Source organism: Chiloscyllium punctatum, chromosome 39 (genome assembly GCF_047496795.1).
Source record: "Chiloscyllium punctatum isolate Juve2018m chromosome 39, sChiPun1.3, whole genome shotgun sequence".
In the NCBI taxonomy this organism is placed as follows: Eukaryota; Metazoa; Chordata; class Chondrichthyes; order Orectolobiformes; family Hemiscylliidae; genus Chiloscyllium; species Chiloscyllium punctatum.
The window spans coordinates 36,491,244-36,503,768 of record NC_092777.1 but is presented as its reverse complement, the minus strand read 5'-3'; the positions used below and the strand labels follow the sequence as shown (position 1 = coordinate 36,503,768).

The 12,525-nt window shown below is 40.3% G+C and overlaps 1 protein-coding gene across 9 annotated transcripts in view; it reads right to left on the bottom strand.

Moving 5' to 3' along the window:
- tnrc6c1 (trinucleotide repeat containing adaptor 6C1) overlaps positions 1 to 12,525 on the bottom strand; it is a 716,497-nt gene that overhangs the window by 146,616 nt on the left and 557,356 nt on the right. For all 9 annotated transcript variants that reach the window (XM_072558458.1, XM_072558456.1, XM_072558461.1 and 6 more), the window contains 2 exons: positions 12,194 to 12,293; positions 12,082 to 12,103 (listed from right to left, as the gene is read on the bottom strand). In XM_072558458.1, coding sequence (XP_072414559.1) covers positions 12,082 to 12,103; positions 12,194 to 12,293 — 122 coding nt within the window. The remainder of the gene's footprint in view (positions 1 to 12,081; positions 12,104 to 12,193; positions 12,294 to 12,525) is intronic.

Sequence of the window (12,525 nt, the reverse complement as noted above, 5' to 3'; positions counted from 1 at the left end):
TGACAATATCCTTCTTACAGCATGGAGACTGAAGTTGCCTGCAATATTCTAAAAGTTGCCCAATGTCCTGTACAGTCAGAACATGACCTCCCAAATCCTATACTCAATGCACTGATCAATAAAAGTATACCAAATGCCTTCTTCGCTTTCCTGTCTACCAGTGACTCCACTTTCAAAGGACTAGGAACCTCCACTCCAAGGTTTCTTTGTTCAGCACACTCCCCAGGACCTTATCATTAATCCTGCCCTGATTTGCCTTTCCAAAATGTAGCACCTCACATTTATCTAAATTAAATCTCCCACTTGTTACAAAGATGTGCATGTACTTTAACAGAATTAAAAGCAGCAGAACTACCGGACACAGCACCGAGTGTTCTCAATAAGGCAACAATGTAACACTTGATCGAGCAACTTGACTAGCTCGTTGCCTGGAGACAAAAAACCAATTTGAATTCGGCCAATCAGTTTAAATTATACTCCGAAAAGTATCAAACTCCAATCCAGTTTAAATTGAGTATATCGACAATCTTAAAAGCCAATCTGTGGCTTTGGGGGTAGAAGACCAGGGAAAATTGAACAGTTGAGAGGAGAACTGACAAGCCACCAGCATGTAAACAGACTGCCTGAAAAATAGCTCTCTTAAAAAAGGTACCTTTCCGATCAGTAAACTGTGAAGCAGAATTCCAAAGAAGAAAAGACACAAGAAGATCTTAATAGAAGAACGAAAGCTGCCTGGTTTTGAGATAATAAGTCTTGATTTGTAAATCTAAATTAGGAGTTTTATTGGTCTAGTATTATAGAAGGGATGGTAACAAATAGATTAGAGTAAGGAATGGTAAACAGTTGTTAGTTAATTATTCTCTGTTATACTTTATATTACTTCGTTGTTAATTTTTACTTTAAAGAGTCTTTGGCCACTCAAAGTTTTACAGATTACTGCGTAGGATAAATCTTTTCTGTGTTACTGGTTTTAAATTAAGCAGGAGTTTAACCAGTGTTGTAACACACTCCTCGGCCATTGGCCCATCTGATCAAGATCCCGCTGTCCTCAGAGATAACCTTCTTTGCTGTCCACTACACCTCCAATTTTGGGTGCCATTTGCAAACTTACTAACCATACCTCTTATGTTGACATCCAAAACATTTATATAAATGACGAAAAGCAGTGGACGCAGCACCAATCCCCGCGGTACACTGCTGGTCACAGACCTCCATTCTGAAAAGCAAGCCTCCACCAATACCTTCTGCCTCCTACATTTGAACCACTTCTGAATCCAAATATCTAGTTCTCTCTGTATTCCATGTGATCTAACCTTATTAACTAGTTGACCATGAGAAACCTTAGCACTGCTGCCTCAGTGCCAGGGACCTGGGTTCGATTCCCGCCTCGGGCGATTCTCTTGGTAGAGTTTGCACATTTCCCCCCCACCCCCCCCAGTGTCTGTGTGGGTTTCCTCCGGGTGTTCCACTTTCCTCTACAATTCAAAAGATGCAGGTCAGGTGAATTGGCCATACTAAATTGCCCAGTGTTAGGTGCATTAGTCAGGGGTAAATATAGGGTAGGGGAATGGGTCTGTGTGGGTTACTCGTCAGAGGGTCAGTATGGACTTGCTGGGCCGAAGGGCCTGTTTCCATACTGTAGGAAATCTAATGTAAACCTTGTTGAACGCCTTACTGATGTCCCTATGAATCACACACTGCCCTCATCAATGCTCTTTGTTACTTCTTCAACAAACTCAAATCAAGTTAGTGGGACGAGATGGTGATCATTCATAACATTGTTGGCCTAACTAGATGCAAGTCAACTGTTTCAATGCTTCAATGCACTAGGATAGGAAGGATTGCAGCTGCCTAAAATGGAGATCAAGATAACAGAAAATTAAAAGTAAATGAAAGATTTCTTATTTGCAATTTTTGAGAAGTTTTGTGGCTTAGGTTGAGGTTGTAAGTTTGCTCGCTGAGCTGGAAAGTTTGTTTTCAGACGTTTTGTTGCCATACTAGGTAACATCAGCAATGCACATCAGTGCTTCACCGGAGGCTATGTCCCACTTCCTATTTGTGTGTCTTGGTTTCTTAAAAAGGTGGGTGATATCATTTCCGGTTCTTTTTCTCGGAGGATGGTAGATGACAGCTAAATCGGTGTGTTTATTGATGGAGTTCCACTTAGAATGCAGGCCTCTGAATTCCCGTTTGTGTCTCTGTTTGGCCTGTCCTAGGATGGATATGTTGTCCCAGTCAAAGTGGTGTCCTTTTTCATATGTAAGGATACGAGTGATAATGGGTCATGTCTTTTGGTGGCTAGTTGGTATTCATGTATCCTAGTGACTCGTTTTCTGCCTGTCTGTCCGATGTAGTGTTTGTTACAGGCCTTGCATGGTATTTTGTAAATGACATTTCTTTTGTTGGTTGTTCGTATTAGGGTCTTTCAGGTTCATCAGTCGCTGTTTAATTGTGCTGGTAGGTTTGTGGGCTACTGTGATGCCAAGGGGTCTGAGCAGCTGGAAGTCATTTCAGAGTGGTCTTTGATGTATGACAATGTGGCCAAAGTTTCTGGGCACGTTGCGTCTCCTTGTTTGGGTTTGTTGAGAAATCGGCAGCCTGTGTTTATTGGGTACCGTTTCTTCTTGCATACGCTATATGAGTATTTTTCTTCAGCTGTTTGTAGCTCCTGGGCACTGCAGTAAGTTGTAGCCCATTGAAATAACATCCTGATGCAGGCTCCATTTGTGGGTGTTGGGATGATTGATTCTGTAGTTAAGTATTTGGTGTGTTTGTGTTGCTTTCCTGTAGACGCTGGTTTGAAGTTCTTCTTCAACTTCGTTCTACTGTGACATCTAAGAAAAGGAGTCTGTCGTCGATCTCTTCCACTTTTGTTAATTTTTGCCGGTAAGGGTATTGATGACGATGTGGTAAGTTTCCTCTAATTTGTTCCATTTTGTGATGTCAAAGGTGTCATCCATTTAGGGGACCCAAAGTTTGGGTTGGATAGTTGAGGGGGTTGTTTGTTAGAGTATCTGCATTACTGCTTCTGCTCTTAACCCTGATATTGGCGATCCCATGGGTGTTCCGTTGATTTGTTTGTAAGTCTTGTCATTGAAGGTGAAGTGGGTGGCGAGACACAGGTCTACTAGCTTGAGCATGCTGTCCTTGCTGAAGTTGGTGCTGTTTGGTATTTGTGCCCTTGGGTCCTCTAGTAGTGTAGTCAGTGTTTTTTTGGCCAGATTGATGTTAATTGATGTGAATAAGACTTATGTCAAAGAAGACCATTATATTGTCCTCTTCTACCTTGGCATCTTTGTTCAGGAATTCTTGGGTGGAGTGAATGGAGAGGCACAAGTCTTCTACTAGGTAGTTCAGTTTTCAGTGGAGTTCTATGGCTAGTCTGTATGTCGATGTTCCAGGTAGTAAGACTATGGGTCTGAAGGGGGCCTCTGATTTGTGTACTTTAGGTAGTCCATAAAAGGAGGGTGTGTTGAAATAACAAAACAAGATTGATGAGGGCAGAATGTGAACCGTATGGACTTCAGTAGGGTGTTCAACAGGTTCGTCATGGGAGAACACTTAGTAAGGTTAGATCACATGGAATACAGGGACATTTAGCCATTTGGATTTGGTTTCATTTTTGGATATTTGTCTTGCTTATTTGTCCTGATTTATGAAGTCTTTTGTTTTTAATGTGAATGTGACACAGTTTTCTAGTTGTGGTCCACAACACACTGCAGCACCCAGGAACTATGAGCAGTAGAAGAAAATTAGCCATACAGCATATTCAAGACGACCTAAGTCCGCCAATTTCTCAACAACAAATTCAAATAAGTAGACAACGCACCCTGAAATTCTAGCCACATTACCATATATCAAAGACCACTCCAAAATGACTTCAAGACTACTCAGACCCCTTGGCATCACGGTAGCCCACAAACCTACCTACAAATTTAAACAGCAGCTGATGAACCTGAAGGACCGTATACAAACAAGAAACAAAACGAATGCCATTTACAAAATACCATGCAATGACTGCAACAAACACTACATCAGAGACAGGCAGAAAACTAGCCACTAGGATACATGAACACCAACTGGTCTCCTTCCTATCGGAAACATGTTGTGAAACTTGAAAGGGTTCAGAAAAGATTTACAAGGATTTGCAGGGTTGGAGGATTTGAGCTATAGGGAAAGGTTGAACAGGCGGAGGCTGTTTTCCCTGAAGCGTCAGAGGCTGAGGGGTGACTTTATGGAGGTTTACAAAATCATGAGGGGCATGGATAGGATAAATAGACAAAGTCTTTTCCCTGGGGTGGGGGAAGTCCAGAACTATGGGCATAGGTTTAGGGTGAGAGGGAAAAGAGACCTAAGGGGCAACTTTTTCAAGCAGAGGGTGGGACATGTATGGAATGAGCTGCCAGAGGAAGTGGTGGAGGCTAGTACAATTGCAACATTCAAAGGCATCTGGATGGATATGTGAATAGTAAGGGGTGGCGGGGGGGGGGGGGGGGAGATAAGAGCCAGGTGCTGGCAGATGGGACTAGATGGGTTGGGATATCCGGTCGGTATGGACAAGTTGGACCATAGGGTCTGTTTCCATGCTGTACATCTCTGACTCTATGTCTATGACCCACTATCACTAATATCCTTACATACAGATGAAGGAGGACACCACTTTGACTGGGACAATATATCCATCCTAGGACAGACCAAACAGAGACATGCACAGGAATTCAGAGGGGCCTGGTATTTTAACTGGAACTCCGTCAATAAACACATCGATTTAGACCCCACCTACCATCCTCTGAGAAAAAAAGAGCCAGAAATGATGGTATCAACCACCTCAAGAGACCAAGACACACAAAGTGGGACATAACACCAGCGCTTCACCGGAGGCTTACTGTTGATGTTACCTCGTATGGTGACAAAGCGTCTGAAAACAAACCTTCCAGTTCTTATTTCGCAAGCTGATAAAAGTTTACATAATATGCAACATGCAATGACCATTCAAGAAACAGCAATGACACCACAGTAAAAAACAGTGATTAATTGGTTCTACACACAGCTCAGATTTTCCACTGTATACCAAGTTGATAAAGCAAGTGCAGTATGAAAGATAAAATTATTGGTCAGATACTTGGCATATTGTTGTGAAAATCTGGCAGCAGGAATGGGTAAACATTGATTTAATTAACAAATCCACAACTTATTGTTTCACACCAATTATTGGCAAACAAGTTAGATTTGCTGATCGTAACTGAAGACTTTCTTTGGACTCCAAGCAGAATAAATCCAATGACACATGTGGCCTGACATGGTCTAGAACACAATACAACGCAAATAAGCCAGTTTATTCCACTAGAAATGACAGCAATATTACTTGTGTAAAATGCATTCGGTCATTACCTCTAACCAAATAAGTGTCTTTGTCCCTCCAAATACACGTACCTGCCTCTGGCCAAGTAACATTATTCATTGGCTATTTGTTAAACTGATGAGTATAGTAAGAATGTAACAGCACTCATTGACACTGCCAGTTATCACCAGTACCTCTTTTTAATCCTCATGTGGATTAATGTTTCTTCTTTTTAGAATATCTGGACATCTCTATCATCATTCCCTTATGGAAGTATCGCTCTTGCAAGTGAACTTATGAACTGTCCGTCCATCTTTATGAGCAAAAACCCTTTTGCTAAGTTTTGAGCAGTTAGTTTGTATTTTTCATTTATAATAAGTCATTCTCTAAACCCAAAACAAAATACTACTTGGACATAAAATTACAGAATCTGCTAAATGTTGCTCAAACTAAATTCCATAAGGACAAACTATATTAAGTTTTAAAATCTGAACAAATATCTAGTGAATATATATTAAAAACAAACACAGACAGCCATTTAGTCAAAGATAAGTGAAAACCAGAACCAAAACCACTCTTGTACCAGATTTTTCTTTTGTTTTTTCGTCATGTCTACTTCCTACATTGCGAGGACATTCCTCCCTTCACTGTCCCTTTTCGGTCTCTGAACTTGCTTAAAAACTGTTACTATTGCAATATTTGAGTTTTGCTAAAAGATTGATCTGAAAAGTTAACTATTTCTCTCACAAAGATATCACCTAAACAATGTGTACTTCTCTTTAAGTTGCAGACTTCTAGCATGAGCAGAACTTTTCTGAAAGGTGCCTGAATGATTTCTTTCTGTAACCCATGTTAAATAGCATTAACAACAACATATCCATAAGCAAGGGCAGTTAATCTAAAAACAGCAAGTGAGAAACAAAGTAAACGATTCAAGTCTGACATGACTTCTTCAGAACTGTTGTGAACTGAAGAGTCATATTGGACTGAAACTGTTAATTTATTCTCCCTCCACAGATGCTGCGTTTCTCTAGCATTTTCCCTTTATATTTTAGATTTCCAACATCTGTAGTATTTTATTTTTATGCAAGTCAGTACTTTCTACATAAAAGTCTTTATTGCGGTCAATAGCACAAATATTCAACATTGCCTTTCAGACTGAACCACTGTAGTATTTATCAAAAGGAGCACTACAGTGTACTTTTAGCTTACAAATTAGATAAGCAGGGTAGTATTATGAAAAATCAATGCTTTGAAAACACATCTTGTGAAGTCTCATTCATAACTCAACAAAAGAAAGCAAATGGAAAGGTTTTGAGGCAAAGACTAAGGCACATTAACGGATCAACTCTAGTTTGCAACAAGTTGTACTGCGCCCAGTTTAACTACTGATATAATTGGGTATAGAATACAATAGTATCCCATTTCCAACATTCACATTCATTGCATTAAGTTCACAAAAACCTGATTTTTTTTCATCAAGACCCTCTCCAATTTTTTTTAATATATACTTTGTAACATTTCTCGACTACAAGACATTTTAGGAAGGATCTGAAGGTCAACAAATAGGTCATACATATGTCAACTACAACATTTATTTCGTACAAATCTGAAAAGACCAAAAAAAAACACATTTTCAAAAAAAGTCACGAAATATTTCTACATGTTAAATCTACGTAAACTGCAAATTTATACATATGCTGTCAAAAAGGCAAAATACTGACAGACAATATTTATAAAATCAGCATATGCTGTTTCCACAGTCTGTAAACTTTCATGCAAAGGACACTTATTACTTGTTCTTGTAAGCAACCATATAAACATAGTGACGCCAGTGCTATCAGGATACCAAAACTTCTGATGGCAAATTTCATTTGAAGCACAAAGTTAGTAAAGTCACCATAGTCGCAAGCGATCATAAGGCTGCTCTCTTATAAGAAACGACTGGTGGTGGTTTAATCAGAGAGTCACGACACACAAGAATGAGGATTCTTCATGGTAACCTCAGCCAGTACAGGACTGAACCCATGCGTGTTAACATCACTGCATCACAATTCCGCAAAATCTTCTTTAAGCACAAAATACTAAAAAAAACCAAATGCAAACGGATGCCACAACAGCCCTGAAATTAAATCGACGATTTTCAATCTGGCCATTTCATAGCTAATGTGAGCTCTCAACCTAAGTCAACAATGCACGTTACAAGTGGGGTCATGTACCTTTGCTCATTAAACTTAAACTTCAAGGGAAATAGTTCAATAGTAAACAGGCTGATACCACACCAAGTCAGAGTCAAAGAGTCATTGACATGTACAGCACAGTAACAGATGCTTCAGTCCAACCCGTCCATGGCGACCAGATATCCCAACTTAATCTAGGCCCACTTGCCAGCACCCAGCCCATATCCCTCCAAACCCTTCCTATTCATATACCCATCCAGATGCCTCTTAAATGTTGCAATTGTCCTAGTCTCCACCACGCCTTCTGACAGCTCATTCCAAACACGTACCACCCTCTGCATGAAAATGTTTCCCTTTAGATCTCTCATATCTTTTCCTTCTCACCCTAAACCTGTGCCCTCGAGTTCTGGACTCCCCCACCCCATGGAAAAGACTTTGTCTATTTATCATATGCATGCCCCTCAATTTTATAAACCTCTATAAGGTCACCCCTCAGCCTCCGACACTCCGGGGAAAACAGCCCTAGCCTCTCCCTATAGCTCAAATCCTCCAAACTTGACAACATCCTTGTAAATCTTTTCTGAACCCTTTCAAGTTTACAAACATCCTTCCAATAGGAAGGAGACCAGAACTGCATGCAATATTCCAAAAGTGGCCTAATCAATGTACTGTACAGCTGTACCATGATCTCCCAACTTCTGTGCTCAGTATTCTGACTAATAAAGGAAAGCATACCAAACATATTCTTCACTATCCTATCTACCTGCAACGCTACTTTCAAGGAGCTATGAACCTGTACTCCAAGGTCTTTGTTCAGCAACACTCCCTAGGACCTTACCATTAAGGTGTACAAGTCCTGCTAAGATTTGCTTTCCCAAAATGCAGCACCCCACACATTTAAAGTAAATTCCATCTGCCTCTCAGCCCATTGGTCCACCTGATCAAGATTCCATTGTAATCGGAGGTAACCTTCTTCGCTGTCCAATACATCTTTAATTTTGCTGTCATCTATGAATTTTCTAACTATACCTCCTGTGGTCACATCAAAATCATTTATATAAATGACAAAAAAGGAGTGGACCCAACATGATTCTTGTGGCACTCCACTGGTCACAGGCCTCCAGTCTGAAAAACAACCCTCCACCACCACCCTCTGTCTTCCACCTTTGAGCCAGTTCTGTATCCATATAGCTAGTTCTCCCTGTATTCCATGAGATCTAACCTTGCCAACCAGTCTCCCACGAAGAACCTTGTGACTGCCTTACTGAAGTCCATATAGAACACATCTACCACTCTGACCTTATCAATCCTCTGTTACTTCTTCAAAAAACTCAATCAAGTTTGTGAGACATGATTTCCCACGCACAAAGACATGTTAACTATCCCTCATCAGTCCTTGCCTTTCCAAATACATGTACATCCTATCCCTCAGGATTCCCTCCAACAACTTGCCCACCAAACGTCAGGCTCACCGGTCTATAGTTCCCTGGCTTGTCCTTACCACCCTTCTTAAGCAGTGGCACCACAGTAGCCAACCTCCAGTATTCAAGCACCTCAGCTGTGACTTATCAATGATACAAATATCTCAGCAAGGGGCCCAGCAATCACTTCTCTAGCTTCCCACGTTCTCACGTACACCTGATCAGGTCCTGGGGATTTATCCACCTTTATGTATTTCAAAACATCCAGCACCTCCCCCTCTGCAATATGGACAATTTTCAAGATGTCACCATCTATTTCCCTACATTCTTTATCTTCAATGTCCTTCTTCACAGAAAACATTGATAAAAATTACTCGTTTAGTATCTCCCCATCTCCTGCGGCTCCACACAAAGGCTGCTTTGTTGATCTTTGAGGGGGCCTATTCTCTCCCTAATTATCCTTTTGTTCTTAAATGTATTTGTAAAAATACTTTAGATTCTCCTTAACTCTATTTGCCAAAGCTACCTCATGTCCCCTTTTTGCCCTCCTGATTTCTCTCTCAAGTATACTCCTACTGCCTTTATATCTAAGGATCCACTCAATCTATCCTGTCTATACCTGATATATGCTTCCTTCTTTTTCTTAACCAACCCCTCAATTTCTTTAGTCACCTAGCATTCCCTATACCTATCAGCCTTGCCTTTCACCCTAACAGGAATATACTGTCTCTGGACTCTCGTTATCTCATTTCTGAAGGCTTCCCATTTTTCAGCCGTCCCTTTACCTGTGAACATCTGCCCCCAATCAGCTTTGGGAAGTTCTTGCCTAATACCGCCAAAATTAGCTTTCCTCCAATTTAGAACTTTAACTCTTCTGGTCTATCCTTTTCCATCGCTATTTTAAAACTAATAGAATTATAGTTGCTGGCCCCAAAGCACTCCGCCACTGACACCTCAGTCACTTGCCTTGTCTTATTTCCCAAGAGTAGGTCAGGTTTTGTACCTTCTCTAGTAGGTACATCGACATACTGAATCAGAAAATGTTCTTGCACACACTTAAATTCCTCTCCATCTAAACTGTTAACACTATGGCAGTCCCAGTCTACATTTGGAGAGTTAAAATTCCCTACCATAACCACCCTATTATTCTTACAGATAACTAAGATCTCCTTACAAGTTTTTTTTCTCAATTCCCCTCTGACTATTGGTGGGTCTATAATACAATCCCAATAAGGTGATCATCCCTTTCTTTTTTTCTCAGTTCCACCCAAATAACCTCCCTGGATGTATTTCTGGGAATATCCTCTGTCAGTACAGCTGTAATGCTTTCCCTTATCAAAGATTCCACCACCTCCTCCTCTCTTCCCACCCTTTCTATCCTTCCTGTAGCATTTGTACCCTGGAACATTAAGCTGCCAGCCCTCTCCATCCCTAAGCCATGTTTCTGTAATTGCTATGATATCCCAGTCCCATGTTCCTAACCATGCCCTGAGTTCAATTGCCTTCCCTGTTAGGCCCCTTGCGTTGAAATAAATGCAGTTTAATTTATCAGTCCGACCTTATTCTCTGCTTTGTCCCTGCTTGCCCTGACTATTTGACTAGCTTCTGTTCTTAACAGTACCAGTATCAGATTGATCTTTTCTCCTGGGTCCTCTTCCACACACCCCACCTTTCTAGTTTAAATCCTCCTGAGTAGCTCTAGCAAATTTCCCTGTCAGTATATTAGTCCCCTTCCAATTTAGGTGCAATCCGTCCTTCTTGTACAGGCCACTTCTACCCCAAAAGAGATTCCAATGATCCAGAAATGTCAATCCTTCTCCCATAGACCATCTCCTCAGCCAAGTATTCATCTGCCCTATCCTTCTATTCCTGCCCTCACTAGCTCATAGCAGGAGTAATCCAGATATTACTACTCTCGAGGACCTCCTTTTTAAATTCCTGCCTAACTCTGTGCTTTCTCCCTTCAGAATCTCAACCTTTTCCCTTCCTATGTCGTTGGTTCCAATGTGGACAATGACCTCCTGCTTGCCCCTCTCCCCCTTGAGAACATTCTGCACCCTCTGAGAAGTCCTTGATCCTGGCACCAGGGAAGCAACACCATTAATTTTTCGTTGCTGGTCACGGAAACATCTGTCTGTACCTCTGACTAGAGAGTCCCCTAACATAATTGATGTCTTGGACTCCAACATACCCCTCACTGCATTACAGCCAGTCTTGATACCAGTCCCAATACTCAATACCAGCATACCAGCTGTTTGTGCTACGTTCCCCTGAGAATCCATCACCCCCTACATTTTCCAAAACAGTGTATTTGTTTGAAATGGGGATAGCCACAGAAGACTCCTGCACAACCTGCCTACCTCATTTACCTTTCCTGGAGTTAACCCATCTATGTGCCTATAACTACCATCATACCCCCTTGCTCTTGTAAATTTCTCACTACCTGTAACTGTCACTCCAAATGATCCATTCGATCTGATAGGATTCGCAACCAATGGCATTTATTGCAGATATAATTCTTAGTAACACGTAAACTCTCAAACCCCCACAGCTGACAAGAAAAGCATATCACTGTACTAAGGGCAATGTTTGCTTCTTCCATTCTACAAATCCAGAAAATAGCACAGTCTTATTCCTCTTAAAAAAAACTGCTCCGGGCTAATTCAATACTTATCGCTTCTATTTTAAGTTTAATCAAGAGACATATCTCAAATAAAATATAAATCGAGAAAGAACCCACTCTACTCACTATTGTAGATTTACAGCAAGGCTATACTTAAAACGATTCACATATCTGTTTCTGTACGGTGACTTCTCCAAGATCAGTTATGAATTGCATGGTTTGTTAATTAACAAAGTGTCCTGAACTAATGTTTACTATTTCATACAATAGATCAGACCCCAAAACAGAATTAACGATGAACAATATTTTACATAACCCTTTATTATACTGTTCATTAATAAAAAAAATTTTTAACTGGGCAAGTTCTTTTGACCAAAACACAAATATTATATATTTATCTCCTACTCACAGAAAGTAACTGAGATAATCTTATACTTCATGATTGAGTCATTTCCCCATAATGTGATCAGAAAGAAGTTTACCTCTATGAAGAATTAGGAGTAAATAATAGCTAACCTTTGGTTTTATGTTCAGCAGCCTGAAAAAAAAAACAGAAGAGAAAAAGAATGGGTTCAAAATAGATTTTCTACCAAGTATGAGCAGAGATGACCAATGTCAAATGCAGTACCTTTTTTTGAGCAGCTTCCTTCTTTTTCTTCTCTTCTTGCTTTTTCTTTTTCTTTTCTTCCATCAAACGGTCCTCTCCTTTAGTTTCTTGTTCTTTCTCACTATTTCATTGAACAAAGACATTGGAAAAAAAATGAGCCTTAAAAGTCTAAAAGTAAAATAAATTCAAACACATACTCCCAGAATTGTAGCAAATGAAACTATACCTAAACAACCAATATAGATAAATCACATCATGTTCCAAAGATGCACTGTTGGTCTTCTCCACCAAAGTCTTCAACTGTTACTCATATTTAGTTTCTATAATGTTGCTAAGAATAACATATTACTTTT